The sequence below is a fragment of the Centroberyx affinis genome, unplaced genomic scaffold (assembly GCF_046629955.1).
Source record: "Centroberyx affinis isolate AG114_WGS23_722 - 3 ecotype Tasmania unplaced genomic scaffold, CSIRO-AGI_Caff_v1 ptg001293l_1, whole genome shotgun sequence".
NCBI classification, from domain to species: Eukaryota; Metazoa; Chordata; class Actinopteri; order Beryciformes; family Berycidae; genus Centroberyx; species Centroberyx affinis.
This window is the reverse complement of record NW_027279799.1, coordinates 663,927-685,561: the sequence shown is the minus strand read 5'-3', so window position 1 is coordinate 685,561 and position 21,635 is coordinate 663,927. Positions and strand designations below refer to the sequence as shown.

The 21,635-nt window shown below is 41.2% G+C and overlaps 1 protein-coding gene across 1 annotated transcript in view; it reads right to left on the bottom strand.

The window, feature by feature from the left end:
• The window catches only part of col14a1a (collagen, type XIV, alpha 1a), a 147,689-nt gene that overhangs the window by 8,623 nt on the left and 117,431 nt on the right, over window positions 1–21,635 (bottom strand). The window contains exons 37-44 of the mRNA XM_071525433.1: window positions 19,298–19,393; window positions 18,531–18,584; window positions 11,901–11,954; window positions 6,620–6,673; window positions 6,406–6,477; window positions 2,606–2,641; window positions 518–584; window positions 25–216 (exon numbers count right to left, since the gene is read on the bottom strand). Of these exons, the coding sequence (XP_071381534.1) occupies window positions 25–216; window positions 518–584; window positions 2,606–2,641; window positions 6,406–6,477; window positions 6,620–6,673; window positions 11,901–11,954; window positions 18,531–18,584; window positions 19,298–19,393 (625 nt within the window). The remainder of the gene's footprint in view (window positions 1–24; window positions 217–517; window positions 585–2,605; window positions 2,642–6,405; window positions 6,478–6,619; window positions 6,674–11,900; window positions 11,955–18,530; window positions 18,585–19,297; window positions 19,394–21,635) is intronic.

The following is a 21,635-nucleotide window of genomic DNA, read 5'->3' as shown; positions in this document are numbered from 1 at the left end:
TCTCTCCCCTCCCTCCTCTTTCACCTCTCTCTCCCGGTCGTCCGTTCTGCCCGTTGGTACCAGGGAAGCCTGGTCTGCCGGGTGGGCCTTGCTCTCCCTGAGGTCCTGGGCCACCTCTCCTACCCGGCTCTCCGGGCGGTCCTGGCACTGTTCGGATTGACACCGCCGACTGGCTGGGGATCTGGTTCAGGATGGAGTTATAGCGTGACAGGTGGCCTGGAAGAGAGAGGGGAAAAATCGGTTGAAACGATAAGATTTATCTTTTTAGTTTTTCGAGGGTAGTTTTTAGTTTTTGTTCCTTTTATTGTACAATATCAGAGAAAACATGAGGAAGGGCCAGTTGTTTATAACTGGCTGAAGGGTGTCAACAATGTAATAATTTCTTTTTATCTGTAGCTCAGTAGGAGGAGGAGAGGAGAGAAGAGGAAAGAAGATGAAAGTGCAGGAGTGGTGAGGAAAAAAGAAACAACGCTGGATGGCGGTTTGTGTAAATGTTTAGATATCTCTGATTACTCACTCTGGATGAGCTGTTCACACACTTGCCGTGCGATGGCGCGCACTGCAGCTTGGGATTGTACATCACCCTGGAGAGCAAACACAATGGCGTTAGGATCTGATATCACACAAACACGCACACACACTCCACAAAGCACTGCCACACACTAGACTGATACTGCTATTCTATTTGAGCAGCCACAGGAACATAAATTTCCAGACCAGCGGTTGATAAATTGGTCTGTGTGGGTGTTTTAATGTGAGTGTACTCCACCTTTGTTCCACACTCTGATGCCCCCTATACTCACACACACTGAACAGACAGCAAGCCGTCTGAGAGCAAAGCAGAGAGTATTTGTGCAATACATAATCAAATCTAAATCATAATCTAATAATAAATAATGTTTGAGCATAACCTTGTTGCCTTCGAGTGTGCTTCCCCTTGGTAACTGAATTGTGTCGTATTCTACAGGAACCCCAGAACGAAAAATATTTAACACAGTCAACATTGTTCTCCATGTGTAGTGGGAAGTGTATCAATCAAGACCAAATTGAAAATCCAGATGGAAAATGTGTTGTTAAAGTCACACTGAAATGAAAAATGGCATCATGCTAACTATCAAACATACACCTACTTGACAATTTATGACAAAAAAAATATGACAAAAAACTATTTTATTGTATTTTTATATCAAAATCTCACTACTTTGACTTCCTGGAAAACAGAAAGTCTTTAGTTATGACTTCATCATGTACCAGCAAGCGTACATAAAAATTCCAACCAATAAAACCATCACGGAACAATCCTGCCTCTCCGTCCCATCAAATGACTTCAAATGTCACAAACGTCTCAAAGAGGTTCACCTGTGTGATAGCAGAATGGCAGGAGGTGCTAATTTTTCCTCCCATGTTGTCCTGTAAACCAATAATTTACTGGCAAGACATGTTTACAACAATATTAACTGTTGGTGATGTCAGTGGGGGACAGCATTAAGGCCCTTGCTTATTGTTGTATTAGTGTGTTAAAGGGACAGGTCACCCACTGTAAAACCTATTATATCACTTACCATGTGGTACAGTAGCTCTATTGGAAAGTAGCAAGTGTTACACTGGGTGGTCGATCCCTTTAACAACTACAGTACAAAGCAGACTGTGAGTGGAGCTATGAATGGAGCCGGCTAGCATGGCATGGCATATGTATGGCATATGTATGGTGTATGTATGGTGTATGTGTGGTCAAAAGCACAACAATTTAACATGAAAGCCAATAAAGAGCCATAATTCAAAAGCTGACAGTCTATTATTTTGTCTTGTACTCATCATTTGATGTGAAATAGCAAACAACGGCAACAAAAGAAAATACTTTAATTCACTGTCCCACGGAGCTTTGTTCCAAATGTTCACTTTTCTCCTGTTTGCATTATTTTAAGTCACTCTGGATTAAAATGCCTAGATGTGACCAAGACTGCTACATGGGTTTTATCATAAGGCAGACGCACACTACAAGATTGTAACCAGTTTTAGCCACAATTGGGCCATACAAATGTACAACACTGAGGTGAAAATCCTATGTCATATGTTTTTTCAGAGGCTTTCATGTTGAGTCCTCCAAAGGGGAAAATTAACTGCAGCAAGGTACAAATGTCCCTAACAGTTGATAAAACGGTCCAGAAATGGGAATTACAGGTGCGCTTCAAGTTGGCAAGTCTCAAGCCCTCGGCAGTGATGGCTGTGTCAGCAAAATACAGACCTTGCTATACTGCAAATTTGAACCATGAACGTTGATTTAATTCAGTTTGCTCTAAACGAGGTCGAGGTGGGAAAGAGAGAGAGAGAGAGAGAGAGAGAGAGACAGAAAGTGAATATGTGTGTAAAAGAAAGACAAAGAATGAGAAAGAGTGTATGTTCGTAGGAGAGATAGAGTGGGGCAAGGAGAGAGAGAGAGTGGTGAGGTAATTCGGTTTCTTCTAAACAAGGATGTGAAACACAAGTGAGTAACTGTCAGAATTTTACACCTTCAGCAAAATAACAATATTTCCACAGCAAAATGGAGCAGTAAAACTTGATTTGTTCTAAACAGCGGTTGAAGTGTGTGAGTGGAATGACTTACTCTCTCTCCCTTATCGCCTTTGGTACCAGCAGGACCCTGGAACATAAAAACACAGAGGAAGAATAAACATTCAACTGGGAGAAACAGGCATGCTCATCTCTCTCATCCACTCTCTCTCTCTCTTTATCTCGTTCTATCTCTCTCCTTTAATGCTCCATACCCGTTACTCTCCATCTCTCACCCTCTTTCTCTCCATTCCTCTCTCTAGCTCTCTTTCCTTCTTTTTCTTTGCCTCTCTTTCTCCATCACACACACACATAAACACAAACGCACACACACACACACTCTCTCTCTTACTTCCCCCTTTCTCTCTCTCTCTCAATGATCTAACAGCTGGTAGAAGTAAATGCGTTTAAACTTCGACGACTGTGTCCAATTTCTTGGTTGCCTAAAGACACACACACATACACACACATACACACACACACACACACACACACGCACAGACACACAAAGCTAGTGTGCCTACAGACAGAGAGCAATTGCTGTGCCTTTACAACCCCTTGGATGGGCTTGCCTTCCGCTCCTGCCAAGCACTGTAAAGCACATAGATGCATATCTGAGCATAACACACACACACACACAAACTTGCCAAGCATATAAAGCGCATGGATGCATATCTGAATATAACACATTGTAATCCAGAGGCAAATAAAAGACAAATATTTCCTGGCCACAAAACCATGTGCTGATATGATAAATATCAGTTTGATGCTGTAACAGCCTTTGAAAAAGGTTTGTTTGTCTTGGGGGAAACATGTCCTTGACCACTGACTGACTGCCTGCGTGTGTGTGTGTGCGTGTGTGTGTGTGGGTGGATGGAGTGAAAGAGAGTGAGAGAGAGAGGATGGGTGTGTGTGTATGTGTAGGCCTGGCATATCATATGCATATTATATTGCGGATAATAGAATACCTATGCCAAAATTTGACACAGCGGTTGAACTGGAATACAGGTCTCCCAAATAAAAGTCTTCTCCTGGACCTCCTTTGTGTGTGCGTGTGTATGTGTGTGTGTGTGTCTGGATCTCCTGAGTCTTTCTGGGCATATAAATGTCTACAGTCCTATCATGGTGACATGGGAAAAATAAAATAAACTATCTGGGAGAGCCAGAAGCTAACTGAGCACAACAGTAATTTAATATATTTTCTAATACTCGTAAATACAGGAGTATCTCCCAATCAAGTTACAATATAATTTATTTTGTTATTTGATCAAAACTATCTTCACATAGTGCCCACTACATATAGGCTCTGTCAAAGTGCATAGTCGATGGGAAAATCTACTTGTTCACACAAAAAGCTTTACATTTCAACCACAGAGTTTGTTATGACGACTTTCCTTATTCACAAGGCTAAGATGTGACTGATAAAGCAGCCAGGAGGAGTCTACTGCTTTTTTCTTTTTTAACTGGCAATACTAAAGCTGCTTGCTAGCAAGTCTAGTGAGATATATTAAGCAACCCTCAAGTGGTTGAGTGATTTGAAACAACATTCAGAACTATTTTGCCCAGGTCAGACACTCAGACACATGGCCACACACTCAGGGACATCAACTATGACAACCTGGAACCGTTGCCATGGAGATTCTCACGCTAAGTGACTGAATACTATGCAAAGACCTGTATTATAAGCTACAAATGCAACATTCTGTATTACTATTTCATAAAATACTGGTCAGGTCGTACTTAGATAAAATGTATGAGGTTAATTTTGGTCCCAGATAATTAGTTCTACTATGAGACGTTTTATGAATATGGATCTAGATAGATTGAACATAACATTTTGTTCTTAGACAGTTTACAGTGGCAGCTGCTGTAGAAATCCTCCCATCCTGCATCTGACAAAATGCTCAACACAGTGGGTCAGACTGTGGTTCTATTGTGTACAGCTCAGCATGCTGCTAAATTGGTGGGACTGGTTTCTATGCCGCATTTTGAGGCAGGTTGCGGCACGATGAAGCAAAATGCAAAATTCCCCAAAAGATTTAAATGGCTGCTATTGAAGATAGAAACCACATATTTTCTCTTGGAGCAGCAACCTGGCTAAGGGTTGCAGGGGCAGAATGTGAACTGAATCAGCAATTTAATGTTGAGGGCGAGGTTTGAAGCTGTTTATGAGAGAAAGCCGGAGGAAAGTGAGAGATCTGATTTTTCTTTGTCCCTGTATGTGTGTGTGTATTTGCTGCATGTGCATACATCCATGTGTGCCTATGTGTCCGTCTGTCGATGTTCCAGAAGCAGGACAGATGTGATTTCTCACTGTCTTTCCCTGTATGTGTGTATGTGTGTGTGTGTGTGTGTGTGTGGGTGTGAGAGAGTGTGAGTGTGAGTGTCGGGATGGTGATTTATAGTCCTCCTCCTCTCAGCCAAAGTTTGCTGCTGGCCTTCAGAACTGACCCTAGACTAGATTAGCTGTCACCAACATCACAATATCATCTGTTCCTCTTAGCATTACACAAAGTTTAAAAGCCCAAATCCCTTCCCCCTGTATCCTTTTCCTTGTTCTTGTTTTGCCATTTGCACGTCTTTCTGTCCTCTTTTTATTGTTGCTGAACAAATGCTGACTCATTCTACTTTTGGAATCAAAGTTATACCTTGACATTTGATTTTTAGATTTGTCTTTTGGCTAAGTATCTCACTAGAATTAGCTTGTGGCTAAAGCTAACACTTGGTTTCAATGAGGAATACTTCCACAGCTAACATGCAAATATATTGTCCGTCTTCAGCATGGGGAAGAGATGAGAGGGATCAGGAAGAGGAACAGGACAAGAAGGAGAAGAAAGAGATAAACACAAACAGTCCAAGAAGTATGATCTCCTTGTTGTGTTGGAACCAGACCATGATGTTATTTACACTTAAACAAATCTGGAACCCTATGCGACGCAGATCTGATCTTATCAAATCTCACTTTCGCGTCTTCTGTAAATGCAGCCCGGCGTGATGACAGAGAAACATGTAATGAGGACAAATCAGGAGGAGGAGAAGAGGGAGAAGGAGGAAGTGGAGAGGTCATGTCCTCCTTGTTAATTTGGATAAATGTCAAACTCTCCTGGGTGGTCTCAGAGGGATTCGTATGGAGGACCAGTTCACGGTCAATACCACAGGCTTCCCCCGACAACTGAGGGAAGATCTTAGGCGTGGGGTAATCCAAACATCCATTTCAGATTCCTAAACTTTGCGTAGGTGGGTTTGTGTAGAAGCCGGTTAATGAGGTTCAGGTCTGCCCAGAGAAAACAATCTTATCTAAAGTTAAGAAGCAAGAGAAATAGCTGTGGTCGTCACTTTTCTTACAGGAAATTAGAGAAGTTCTGCAGTGTTCTTCACAGTGATGTATGGTGCGTCACGAGTGCTGATCATTGGCTTTCGTCTGATTACTTTTACTTCTAGTTTCCTCTTGTTTGTAACACAGTAACACAATAGTGTGGTTGCCCTTTTTTTTTTTTTTTTTTTTTTTTTTTTTTAACTCAGTTATTCCTAAACTTCACACCCACCACTGTCACCACTGTCCCATTATAGCCAAATATATGTGGTGTGTAAGTCTTTCAAACAGGTAGTGCGAGCATATTAATGATATTTAATGACATTTAATGATACTTGCTTTGTTTATTATAGTAGAGATGAATAGACTAGACCAGCCTGTAGTGAAACTGTCCCTTTTTTCCTCACACCACCTCAGCTAATTTAACTTCACTTGCATTGGTTTCAAGGGAGAGTTTTAGTGTCTTATGTCTAACTGTTTCAGATTTTTCTACCCCACCAGAAAAAAATCTGGGAAACCACTGATATGAAAACTTTACTTACAGGAAGTCCCTGATCTCCATGGGACCCTGCAGGCCCACCTGGTCCTGGGGCTCCAGGTGCTCCTGGGGCTCCCTGAGAGAGAGACAGATAAAGAGAGACAGAGAGACAGACAGGGAGAGGCAGAAAGAGAGAGGGGGTAGGAAGAGTCAGTCAGAGTCAGTTTATGAGGGTGATCTGCCAAAGAAAATTATCCAGAGAGCCAAAAAAGACTTACTATGGGTCCAGGAGGTCCTTGTTGTCCCTGTGGTCCATTTGTACCGGGCAGACCCTGACAGAGATGGAGAGAAAAAACACAGCGTATTAAATATTAAGCGCACTTTCATCATTTTAGGTTGAACAATGCAAGTGCAAGGTTTGCACAATCCCTTTCTCAGTTGTCAGAGGGATTTCCTGCAAGACACCAAACTAAACTAACTTTAACATGGTAATTTTCTAAAGAATATCAAAATTAACACACATTATTTATATCAATCGCCCAATACCCTGCTGCTTCTGCTTCTAGTACTTCTTCTGGTCGCAGGACGACCTCTCTATCTGTTGGGTAACCACTGTCTCCAGTCAATCCTCTATGTTTAGTTTTCTCCTTACTTCTACACACAGTGTTCAAAACATAAGGACCTCCTTCCAGGTTTGTTGAGTTTTACACAATGAGATTGTTGAGTTTTACACAATCCATGTTTTAGTCGTCTCAAGGTTTATAAAATCCTGTCAAACCTGTCTCCTCCACTTCATCTACATCGCCCCTATATGGCTGCAGTAGATTTAAGTGAGGAAATCAATAACACATTGTAGCTTTAACCTTTGGTAGCACATCCACAGCTGTGGTCATAAACGGAGTCTTTCTGTAGGTCCCTCTTCTTAAAGCACGTTACCCTGTCATACACATTATGATGATTTCATTATATCTCACATTCATTGGGTGATTTTTCCAAATTCAACTGGTGACTGGTCACTTTTATAGAGAAACTATCAAAATGGACACATTCCATGATTTGCGGCCCCCCCCTTAAATTGTCCCCTGCATATATTCAGTGCCTTTGATGCACAGTTTGAAAGCTGCCATCAGTATGAAAAAGTCCTGGAAAAAGTTTGGATGTCAGTCTTACTCTGTGGTCACACGTTGAGGCTGATGCCCTTTCAACACAGACACTCTCCTCACATGGATCTCATTTTAGACTGTGTCAGGATACAAGTCTTTGATGAAAAACAATAAAATGACTTGATGGATATTGTATGATACAGCTGAAGATAATAGAGTGCACTAAATACCATTTGAGGGTAATTAATTTAGGATGAGAAACGTGGTACAACCTTAATCCCTAGTTAGCTCTCTGTGTGTTATAATATCTCGTTTAACCACAAAGCTTCAAAGCCCACTCTGTAAGCCACGGAGGACGCCACAGTGTTGAGTGTGGGGAAACTCCCCTGTGGTGTTACATCGTAAATGCTCCCCATACCAGCTACAGCCTTAAGCTCTGTCAAACTCTCATGGGAAGCTTTACCTTCCAGATGAATATGCCTATTCCAAATATTTCACTGCAAAAAAATTTATGTATTCATTACAGAATAACAAATGCATGAGCATGTTAGAAAAGCTCAGCCAGAATGTGACATCAGAAATCTCTTCTGCTAGGGTCACTCTGGTGTCACGCAGTAAACACTCCCCCAGTTAAACCCTCTAATGGGGGTCTGGAGGAGGCCATAGTTCCTCATGTCTCATAACGTCATACACGTTTTACTTTGAAATCCTTTCAGATAGAACAGAAGCATATTTGGAACAAGAACAATCCCATTCTAAAGAGAAAAAGGTCACAAAAGACCCACAATGTAAATATATACCACAAGCATTGTGTCATTGAGACGCCGCAGGCCTCATGGTACAGGAGTCAGCCTGGTGTCACACTATTAACACTCCCCAGTAAATCCCACTAATAGGCCCTGGAGCTAGGCCTCTGGTGGGACTGTGGTGCTTTGGAGAGGCATCCAGAACTGGGGCTCAATCGGCAAAGCAGCGGTAACGTCACACACACAACAGAATTGCAGGCTATATGATAATCCAGAAGTTCTTACAGTTTTTCTGATCGAGGCCCAAGTTCAGTCTCCTGCCCTGGGAGCCAGGCTCATGAAAATGTATTACTGATGTTATGTTTTGGAGGCCAACCAGCAAGAGGCCTATGGCCTGACCCTAGTTTAAGAAATTGGGTGCTAATCTAATTCATATTTTTGTATGCATGCCCAAATACCCACATGCAGTGTGCAATTACACCCAAAGCTGAGTGCACAAGTTCTCTGAATCTAACCCCCATTTAACTAAGAATAATTTCTTTGTTATATTAAACTTTCTTTCAGTGCTATGTTGAGCTGAGTTCGGATGTAAAACTCCATTTTCAATGGGAAAGTGTACCGTCTCAGTCTTGGATGATTTACAATCCAACAGTATCTCTTAAATATCAAAGTTGGGAGCCAGAATTGGTTGTGGACATGTTGTTTGAGTGCTGCTAGCATGTTTTAATGAGCTTGGATCCCGGGGCATGACTAAATGTACTCTGTTTGCTCCTGGGCTGAAAAAGTCTAAGAAGCGCTGCAGTACAACACTTAGTAAAACAAACGATGATTTATGCCTGTCCTTCCTCCATATGACTGCGATATGGACAGATACGGCGCCCAGGAGACAGTTACTGTTGTTTTTGACCGATCTAACTGGCTAGTACACTCTTGGCCAAACTTTTGTTCTTTCTTCACACTCAGCCAGGCTCTTTTCGTGTTTGTTTTTTTTATAGCCCAGATAAGTGTTGTATGTGTGTGTGTGTCGAGTGGATTGATGCAGATAAATGTTACTGTGAATCAACAGAGCAAGATCTTGGTAGCCTACACTGTTTTCTACACATTGGATTATACAGACTAGTGACTGTGATAAACCCCCATCAAGCTGGTAACTCAGGCTTGTGAATGGATATTCATTTTCAGATGCTACTTTATGTTCATAATAAGCTCAGTTGGTTCTATTCTATATTTTAGGTAACCACAAAATCTTCTCTACATCACTATCAAATTAATAGTGACTAAAATCGCACCCTGATTACAATAGTTATCAAGTCAAATTAGTAATTTCACATGATCACGCTCCCTGATTACAATAGTAATCATGTATTCTGAGTGCACGGATGTATTATATCATCATACAGTTCAGGTTGGTGACTCAAAATTTGAAGATGACTGGAGAAAAAGAAAAAGAGAGATACCTGAAAAAGACTGAGTGGGTGTAGTTCAATTCAGTAATGCTATACGTAAAAGTGAATGGTCTGATATTGTAGATTTGTTCCAAATTTAGGTTACTGTGAAACAATAACCTGCCTCATCTTTAGCCCTAACCACTTAGTCATGACTCCAAAACACTACGAGTTGTATAGCTTGAGAAGAGTCAGCTCAGTTAACCTTAACAGGGACACCCTTGGGCCAAGTGTGGACATACACTCTTTGATATGAAATTTAACTTTTAGCTTCTAAAATGTGTATGATTTCACATCACTTGGCAAAACTGCGCTAAAAGCCCACAAAGAGTGTCTGGAACTGACCAGCAGTGCGATACTATGGTTAACTAGAACCTGATATTATCTAAGCGCAAAATCAATCAGATGTATCAGTGATGAAGTTATCAGTTCCCAGTCAAAACAGCACAGCAATTAAAAATGTCTATTCAATTTTGTTGCGATGGCCAAGTCATGTGTTTAGAAACGCAACTATACTGTTTACAGCAACTGTTGCCCAACAGCTGAGGAGCTCTACTTTGGATACCAGACATGTGTCATGTTACCTGAAAGCCCTCTGTACCTTGTGAGCAAATAATTGGGATAGTATTTTGATAGCTCAGAGTTGGTAGAGGTCTCTACCTTTGCGTTTGGGTAACAGAAATCAACAAAATTGTGTTACTCCACGTGCAACAGGAACAGACAAAACCTGGCTGACTATTGCTGTTACAATCAGTTGCCCCAGTAATCTAAATTTATTTAAATCTAATTTATTTGCAGCATGGAAATAAATTAGATTGGTATGCACTGGTATGTTACGCTTTAAAGCAACAGAGAGGGGAGAAAACTGTCCTGAGGGAAAGCGGCTTAAAGAATTTAATACAGATGGTACTTTAACACTCTGTACTGGCACCTTTAATTAAACTCAAATAAACTTTGAGTTAATAATTTCCAAGGGTTTGCTAAAAGTTCATGAACCTCCAACCTCTCTGGCATAGTGAGGAGAAATTCCAGCCAAAACACAAGTGTCCCGAAAGAAACGACATGACCAGCCTGAAAACTATGTACAAGGTTTTATGATATCTACTGCTGAGGGGATGAGCTTCTGGATCCCCTTCAGCCTGTACGGAGCGAGCAGATGGATTATGTTTGGTGTCTTTCACCAAGCCAAAAGCCAGACCAGGACGAAACTCTTCTGTTATCACATTACATATTTGGATAAAACCTCCTCTTTCTGCTTTGCTGAACACTGGCTGTGTTTCTGTGTTGGTATTTACAATCCAGTTGGGTATTGTATGGCCTTATTCCACTGTGAGCGTCAACGATAGCCAGCTGGTATCACAGGGCTTTTATGAATTTTCATTTATTGTGAATTTAGTGTTCTAAGGCTCTACAAGTGGTGAAACTACTGTATGTATGGTGGGGACATAAGACAGAGCAGATGAGCATTTTGGAACCCGCTTGTGCTTTAAGGGCAGATAAACCGCTGGACAACCACTTATTATTATTACATACATTTTACAGTATCGTACCGCAAATATTTTTAGAGACTTTTAAAGCTACTGCATGTATCTTAGAACACAACAACCAGGTGCGACTAGCAACTAAAAGCAACTAAAACTCTTTCAACTTCGCCGTGTTCACTGTTTTCATCATGAAAAGGCCCTTGTATATTGTTCATTGTTTTATGTGCTTTACTTCTTTTAACACTTACACACTAACACTAACCCACAAATGGACAGTAGTGTTTCCACTCGGCCCCAACATTAAAGATATAGGCTTGCTTTGTGCATTTTCCATCTTTTACTGCATACAACAAAGGACATAAACTGTTTTAACTCTATATTTTATATTTTAACACCATGTATATTCTTAAAACCATTTTCAAAAGGGGTTTGCTCCTGTCTTAGATCACCCTATTCAGGCACTACTAATGGTGTCAGCAGCAAGATATCTCATATTATTGGCCTATATCATATCCATTTATCTTTGCCTGTGGGATGTATTTATTTTATTTATTTATTTTGCATTTTCACCACAACAACTGCCTTCTCTGAGTGCGACCTTCAAGATTGTTTTTTCCATCTCATTTAACTCACAGCACAAGATAGAAAGTTTATTATGTCTATATATGTCATCATTGATATTCAGTATCCAAGTATCACAAAGCTCTTAGGTTGGACCACCACAGCACAAAGTGTAACAGCAATAGCAACCAAGATAAGTTATATCAACGTGGCATCTTACCCTCCCTCCTGGTGGGCCGTCTCTCCCAGGTGAGCCCGGGCCTCCAGGAACCCCCTAAACAAAACACAAACAAGGTGGGTTAAATCACTGTCCCAAAACTGACAGAGCTCACTGCACATACACATGGTCCAGATAGTTAACATCCATTTAACAGAGGTATAAAATGCAGAAACGCAGCAGTTCAATACTGTATGCTTCAAATGTGTCGACCTCGTTTTGGTGATGGCTTTGGCAGAGTATCATTGAACGTGAATTCATACTGCAAGAAGTGATTTGATTCATGAGAAGCTCTATCAATTTATTCAATCGCATCAGTTTTCCCTGCACCTGCTATTCCTCCAGATTACACCTTTATAAAATAACAATTCCAGCACCTGTACTTTTCTTAGAGTACTTCAACTGCCACACATGACACACAGTGTAATAAGAAATGTGTTTTTTTTTCACATATCAGAATTAAAATGCATACATATTTAACATTTAACCAGAACTCAGTGTGTCAGGGAAGCAAGGAGGAGTGGTGCTTCAGAAGCAGGTGATAGTTCAGTGTCTTGCTCAAGGGCACACTGACAGGAACATAACCGATAACCTTCTGGTTACGGGACGGTCTCTCTACCCAGCAGGCCACCCTGCATCTCCACTGCATCCCCATACATTTCTCCGCAGGTCAATGCACATAGCCTATTCCAAAATCCAGTCATAGATTAAGTGTTAATGTGATTTATCTCTGTACTTCAGTATTAGTGGAGAGCTCATAAAATAGGACAGTTAACACTGTTAAGGTTCTACAAATTATAGGAAGGGGTCGGAGAGGACGGGACTAGTATGATTAATGACGTGCTGTTGTTTAAGATGTTGGCCCGATATATCTCCTCCCAAGACACTGGCAATGATATCTGCCCTGTCACATTCAAGCACACACACACACACACACACACACACACACACACGCACACGCACACAAGCACAATAAAGTAGAAAGCGAGGCACACTCTAAGCAGGGAAATAAGCATTCACATGTGCACATTAAAACACACTTTGAGATTGAAGAGTAACTCTCAGGCATGTGTGCTGGAAGTATGCAAGTGTATAAACCTGGTATAAACACACACACACTCAGACACACACACACACACACACACACATACAAACACAAACACACACACTTATCTGAGCCTCTCAGGCTGGTCTTGAGAATACGTGCTGGAAGAAATGAATGAACAGAACAGAACCCAACTGATCAAGTGATTTTGTTTCAACACATTAGCCTTGGGAACCCCCCAAGACAGATACACACACACACACACACACACACACACACACACACACACGCACACACACACACACACACAGCTGTTAGTGTTCTACACAGATCAGGCCTGAGCAGTGAGGATGCGAGGCTAAGAGGGGCAACTCCATACATCTGTGAGAGATCGAGGAAGAGACAAAGTTTAAATCATTCCTACCCTCCTACGCCAGCAATACACACAGACACACACACACACACACTTATACACACATAAATTCATATTCCTCTCTCAGACAAAACACATTATTACTTGGTAACATGTACACACAAGTACACACACTCAAATAGAATGAAAATGAGAGAGATGAAGAGAAAGATGGACACACAAACACACATGCGCGCACACACACACACACACACACACACACACACACACACACACACACACACACACATTTTGCTATTCATTGCAGCTGCTGTAGATGCATTTTTCACTGTCAAATTGAAACAGAGGTGGAGGGGGGACTGCTGATGACAAGGTTACATTGTATTTACTGCGGAGAGAGATAGAGGGAGGAGAGACAGAAGGAGAACGGGAGAAACAGGAAGGGGGAAGAGAAAGAGAAAGATAGAGAGTGTGTGTGTTAGAGAGAGAGAGAGAAAGAGAGAGAGAGAGAAACTGAGGTAATTGATGTTTTAGAGTTGTGATATTCTCTGTGGTCCCCCATATATTACAACAGGGCCCTAGAAGCTACAATATTCCCCCACTGAGCCATACACACACACACACACACACACACACGCACACACACCCATTCATATTCCTCTCTCTGACAAAACACATTATTACTTGGTAACATAGTGCGGCGCAGGGCAGCACTGCCAGCTTTTATTAATAGGACTATGCAGGGAGAGAGCTAGATAGTGCTGCATCAGGAAGTCTTGCGGCTCTCAGTGAGCTGGTTCAGAGACTAGTTCTCTTCTCATGAGACTGGTTACTGATTCCACTCTTAAAAAAGATAGTTTTCAAAATAAAACAGGTTTGATAAAAGGCAAAGTTGTTAAACATGCCGAATTTGACACCTACAGTATGACTTGCTTTCATTTAGCGTTGGCGGCGGCTCAATGTTGGATCACCAAATAACCAAAATGTGAATTCTAGTCTCGTCTGGTCTACAGACTAATCTCAGTAAGATAAACTTTATTGATTCAACGTGAGGAAAATGGGATAGCCATTACACCAAGAAAGTATAAAACAGGCAAGGATAAAAACACCAAGAGAACACAGCGCTCGCCCGATAACATGAAACTTTAATCATCGGGGACATGATTATCAGCATCAACATAACAACACATTATCTTTACAGCTGCCTCTGCCCAAAACACATTTTCTGTTTATCTGCATCAGCACAAACACCTATCCAATACAGTAAAACCATCATCATCATCATCATCATCATATCATGTAGACTCATTATAAAGAGCCTGACAACTGCTGGCACAAAAGACCTCTTAAACCTTTCTGAGGAATCTCAGCATTACTACCCAGCCACTGAATCCACTCCTAAAGTCATTAGACACCCTGCAAAGGGTGACCATCATAATGCAGTATAGTATGGAAAGTGCCTCTAAGGTCATTAAAGGAAGCCTTCAGAGGGTGATCATCATACTGCGGTATAGTCTGCGCTGAAGGTCGATTGATTCATCGGTTTGCCATAATCAGTAATCGGCAGATGTGAGCGGCGACTGTGGCCGGTTGCGCTCTGCGGTGTGGAAAATAAATAATAGTGCTCCTTTAACGCTGTCTGTGGGAGCTGTCTCTCAAAATTTGCATGGAGCGCTTTTGCAGTGTCAGCTCCACATGAAAGGTTTGACTATGGCTAAATCTAATTGTAATAAGTTCCAAATCAGGATATTCATTCATTCATCTTCTATACCTGATTATTCATATTCAGCGTCAAATGATGGGGGGGGGGCTGGAGCCTATCCCAGCATGCATTGTGTGGAAGGCAGGGAAAACACCCTCGACAGGTCGCCAGCCCATCACAGGGCGAACACATATGCTAGACAGACACACACACTCACGCTCACATTCACACCTATGGGCAATTGAGAGTCTCCAATCCAGACTTGCATGTTGTTGGATTGTGGGAGGAAACACACGGGGAGAACATGCAAACTCCACAAGGTACGGGGCCGAGATTCAAACCCAGGGCCTTCTTGCTGTGCGGCGACAGTGTTAAACACTGAACCACCATGCTGCCCAAATGAGCATGTATTTAATTATAATCTGCTTTTTCCTTTAAAAATTTGTATAGATCTTCAAAAAATCCATAACTGGTCAACCTCTGCTCAGCACCTCAGCTCTGTGATAACCTGTAATGAATCTGGGCTCAGGGCAATAACGCAACCTGCCTTCTTAATTTGTTTACTGATCCTGCTTCTGTCCTCAGACAACAGAGCAGAAGGGAACGCTAACTAAAATACTTGGATAAAACATGTAAAAAGTTTCCTGTTCACTTCAAAAACCTGGCTGGAGTTTCTGAAGGAAAAACAGTCTGGACCGGACTTTGGCAAGGGTGACATTTTGTGTTCTTTTTCTAGCTCATCGGTCACATAAACATTGTAGGATGAACCTCGACTATCTCCATGATAAGTAGAAATGCAGGATGATGGGCAGATAGCGCTGCACTGTGGCTGTGTGAAATTGTGATGGAGCTGATAGAGCTCTATCACAATCTGGCTGCCACATTCTCTACTCTGAACAGCAAACCTTTAAGAAAGCACTTAAATTCAGCAAAATATATGTCCTGCAACATCTCTTAGAGCTTACTGGAATAATTTTAGTTGAAATGTATGCAACATATCTGTTTGGTTTAAACCTTAAGCACATTTTTAAGTTTTAATGATGCGATAATGAGGCATACCATGTAATAGTGTTGGAAGTTGAAGTCCACCTTATGAGCTATACTGCATCATGTCTTCACAGCTCTAACTCCATATATTACTATAATGTACGCTAAAGAAAAATCTCAGTCATAACCTATGTAGTGTTTTTTCCATATATCTAAATCATGGAGAAATAAATTGTGTGGTGCATTCTGTAGCTCCTGTGAGCTGCTTTTTATCAGCATATTCATTATTTCACGTCCCTGATGCATTTGATATTTAAATCACCAGTCTATTGGAAAAGAAATGTGTGCAAATTCAATCCCGAGAACTTCCAAACTGGACCAATTTGTAACAGCAACAGGTTTGCAAGCATTAGAATGTGTCAAAACAACTTTTTTCACAGCAATGGATTAATTAAAATAATCCTACAGATAGCATCTGTGAAAACATAATTAGACTGTCACCAAAATTATTTTAACAATGATATATTAATGAGAAAATCTGCCATGTAGCACTTGAAAACATAATAAAATAAATTTCCTCCAGGTACAGAGTTATTAAAACATTGCCCCCCTGTCCTTCCAGTTGTCCACAGCTCCCAGTAGAACGCCATTAAATTAATTCAGAATTACCTCTCTGATTGGTTCACTGCCCAATAATGGAGACACTGTAATGATTATTCACATCTCGATGATTCCATTAGACTGCTGTGTGTCTGTGTGTCCATGTGCATGTGTGTGTGTGTGTGTGTCAGCAACAACACAGTCAATACATGTGCACACACACACAGGCACACCGTCACACACACAGTCCACCATGAAGCTTTATCTCTGCCCCTCTCTCTCTCCACTGTTCTCTCCAACTCTCCTCTCTCCTTCTCCTTCTGGTTTCTCACTCAGTTTCTCACTCAGTCAGTTTGTTTAATTATCAAATTGCCCTACAAAACCAAAGTGCATAATTACTGAAGCTAAGAAAAAGGTTACTTTCCGTCACAACTAATACTCATACAAAATGAATGTAATGTAGCAGCACTTGAACATTTTTAATAACATGAAATGGCTCTTGACCTTTAGAACATACACAAGTAGTCTAGGTACTGTGCAGATACTGCTGTTTGCATCATTGAAACTGCACTGCCTGGTAATACAAAATAAAACAGCAGTAACTACAAATGAATGAATGAATGATGAATGAATGTGTATCTTTTTGGCAAACAGACAGAATTTACTTTTTACACACATGCCAACAATTTGTAACATCAGAAGTTGTAAGCCTATCAAACTAGCTTATAACAAGTTCCTTCTCTAAAATTTTTATAATTGTTGATAGTTAATGGTAATAAATCAATAGACAGATTTTTTTTTTTCAATCCCAATTGTATCCATTTTAAACTCAGTAGTCACTATTTAGTTTACTATTGTAAGTAACAGGAATAACCTATTCTATAAGAAACTGATCAATAATTTTTAAGCCAATATTAATATTTTCACTTCTAACAGGTGATTTGTTATCAGTGGGCCGCCTAAACAATGCAACGCCATGGAAGACCAGGGCAGACAACACAGACTATAGTTGAAAAGGTTTAAATGCAGAGGGAAACCAGTTAATACTGTGGTTACTGCCTTTTCTGGTTATTTTAATGTTGACCGTCTAAAATTAGGTGGAAGACAAGCGTCAAAATGTTGAAAATATATAAGATAAATAATGTGACATGGAATGAAGTTACTGCACTTTGCCTTTATAGGGCAACAAAAAGTCCAGTCTCATTTCTCTGAGCCTGCGGGGCCACAGCACTTCAGTAATTATTGCTGTAGGACTCATTCATTCATATTCTCCACACATACACACAGGATCATTTACACACACACACACACACACACACACACACACACACACACAGCTGATTGCGTTATACTATTGACATAATACATCCATCTTCCTCAGACGTACAGTAAAAACATACACGCACATACAAACACACATAAATACAAATACTCACATGATACACATCTACACACACTCGCACAAATGCACACGCACACACATACACACCCACACATCAATATATTAGTCTGTGTGTCAGGACCTAATGACATTTTACAGTGTGTTCAGTTCCCTCATTCAAGACACACTGACAGTGGGAGAAATCACTCTGAATGGGACTAGAAGCTAGTTAGGTTACAATTTTGTGGCATTTGGGCAGTGTATTGCAGAGAGTAAACAGAAAGAAAGAGAGAAAGGGGATGACATGTACGATGAGCCAGACTCTAATCTTTAGAACAACAAGGTGATTTGATAGAGAGGAATCACACACACACACTACTGTGTTCTGTGATGCAGGGGATCATATCAACATGTTCTCCCAGCATACACACATATCACCTCTGTGTCTTATCATGTGCGATCAGTCAAAGCATTTTTCTCCTTGAGTGAAGCTGACCACGCGAGGAAAAGATGCAGCAGTGATTTTTGGGTGCGGGTTGTCTTACCATGGGTCCTGGCAGACCGGTCTCTCCTCTGTCTCCCTTCTCTCCAGGAGCCCCCTGCAAAACAAATGGGCACTGTCATTACAACTGAGATGGACCTGCGGCCATACAGATAGCTACCAAAGAAATGGAAAAACCAACATCAGTTGACTTAATAAGATGCGGGGCCACCACAGGCCCTCAGAACAGTTTCAGCGTGCCTTGGCAGAGAACCTGCAAGTGCCTGGAAGTCCATCTGAGGGATGTGTCAACATTTGTCAATTTATTTTGGCACTTTTCTTGACAGCTCAATACTAAGTCCATTCCTAATTGCACGGCATTTGTGATCTTGCTGCACACAGGTGGGAGCGAAATGGCAAACAACACACATTATGTGTTTCTTCTGTAATCTAATGTAGCAGTCATGCTTGGGAGTAATTTTAGTTTTTGGTTCCACATCTGTCTGTATTTTGGTCCCAGATATGGTTCTTGTACCGGTTGCATTTCAAAAAACGTCTTTCTTCTGACACTTTATCATGAACAAATTTCCTCTAAACATTAGGACTACAGTTCTTTGTGTTTTAGAGGGAAATTTTGCTAAATTACACTGTTATTGAAATGTCCCATTTTCTCAAGTAGTGGTGAAATTTCCTTGATGCGGTGGTGCAATACTGCTGAGGGAATACTGAGGAAATATTGTGTGAAACTGTGAGACAGACACAGACAGTAGTAGACACAGACATACATTACATGCAGTAGACAAACACGAGCGTACAGACACACGGTCTTACCGGGGGCCCCTGTATAGAGAGTCCGCTAGGTCCCTGAGGACCAGGGGGTCCTTGGGGTCCAGGAGGGCCGCTCTCTCCCACTGGTCCTTGGGGTCCCTGTGAGGACAACACAACAAATCATTCAGTGAGGACTCTACTTGTTACTTTTAAACACCATCACATATTGATGACATTCAGTGATAGTAATGTACAAATCTCATACCAGCCTTGTCAATCAATCTGTACCAATAATACTGAAGAACCAAAGTAGCAAACACACATATTGTGACAAAAACAACTCTCAAATGATTGGTTAGTAGGTGGGAAGGATTAGTAATATCAAATTTACTTTCAAGAAAGCTGCAAGATAAAACTATTAAACATAAAAGATAAACATGGTAAATGTACATGACAGAGTTCCAAGCTAGTTTCTTATTTTCTTAACCAGAAAAAGGAAAGAGAAGGTGTCTGGTTATCACATTCAACCTCCATTTAATGTGAATCAGCCAGTTTCAAAATAATGTTGCAGAAAACAGGTGGACACACCTCCATTGCCTTGGGGGCCGCGCTTAATCAACGCACACAACGTCCATCAAGTTAAAACTACAAACCCAGGTAACCTTCATTAGCACACGCTTCGGGGCAGTTTCTACCACTGGCGGTTTCTATAATCAGATCTACTCCAGGAAACAGATTTAGACACTTGTCCATCCATCTCTAATCAGGTTGTGCCAGTATGGTGGCTCATTTGATCCATGTGTATGAGTGGAAGCCAGGAGTTCCTGCAGCGATTCCTCTTCCTCCTTCGCACCACTGATTCCCTGCACTTGCAGCTTGTTGGCTCAGCAGCAGCAGCAGCCAAAGTAACCTTCACTCCTGCTGTATTTATTGTTTTACTGTTCAGCTGTTCTATACGGGCTTCATGCCTTTCTTACCCAAGTAAACAATCAAAAGAAATAGTGGATCAGACATACATGAATGAAATAGAAAAAAACAGAGGGCTGAAATGGTCATGGGATTAGAAGTTATGTTTTACCAAGTGTACAGTTTATATTCTAAAATATCACGGAAATTGAACTAACTATAGATTCATCAAAATTGACTGATGATTGTAAATTAAGTTAAAGGTTTATTTTAATAATTGTGCAGTTTATGTTACAAACTATCACCGTTTGTACTTAAATGAATTAACTTAAATGGATTATTGAAAATGAATGAGTATGAATTTGTGAAGCAACTATATCGTATAGACACCAACTGTTCAAATAAACTGCCAAAATTTTCTTCAGTTTTAATGCTACAAAAGCTGTGCCTAGCCCAGAATGTTGAGCTAAGACAAGTGTGAGCTGACAGGCTTTTATTAGTGTATGTGTATATGTGCATGTGTATGTGTGTGGGGTGGGGGTGGGGGGGTGGGGGGGGGGGTCCTTCAGGACATAAAATACTGCCACACTACAAAACCAACACAATTACACCCATCTCACACATGGTCTATATTTACAGGCCTTCCATAACAAAATATCCTGTTTTTGTTTCAGGAGGTAATTCTTCTAAATGTGCTAAACAAGTTCCAAGTTCTGGGTGGGCCGGTCCATGTTCTGTACACGACACATAGTCACTCAAAAAATGTCAAAGTGGGAGTTATGGTAATTGAGAAAAACAACCTCACTTTCTTGACTGACAACCCTGCATTTTTGTGTGGAAGTTGCGGGACCCCTGCTACTTCATGCAATGTCAGAAAGGCTTTGAAAACACATGTTTCTAGAGCTAGTATCAAATTTGAATTATGGGAACTCGGTATTGGTATTGAGACATTTCCAACAACACCAGGCCCAGTTGCACTGACTGCCACTGCTGGATGGTTTGGAACAGACTGCCACAGTAAAATTACAGCAGATGCAAACTGTACAGTAAATCTTCCATGAATATTCCAAGCCTTTATTCGTTTGAATTAAAGACAGAATACTATTTGAGATTAATTTGAACAAAACAGTGGCAATCACAGCCTGCCTTAGACCCGAGGCCAAAAGGAAGGTGAGGTAGTTCTTGGGTCAGGCAGACTACTTTTGGCTTTTCCTGAACTGACCGTCTCGTTGTCTGCCTCAGATTCAGTCTAGTGGATGGAGCAGTGCCAAAGGGCTGCTGTGTTGAAAAGGCCATTTGGGGGGGGGGGGGGCGCTCCTACACACCCCAAACTTCTCTCCTTTTATCTTCCGGACCAAAGGGTTGAACAGAGGACAGGGGGCTGTTCTGTCCCAGGAGGTAGGGGTGTGGACCATCATATGAGCAGGATGCACTGTCAACATGAATCCTACTACAGCACCACTGGGAAACAGTGTTTAGCCATCCAGTGGGCGGT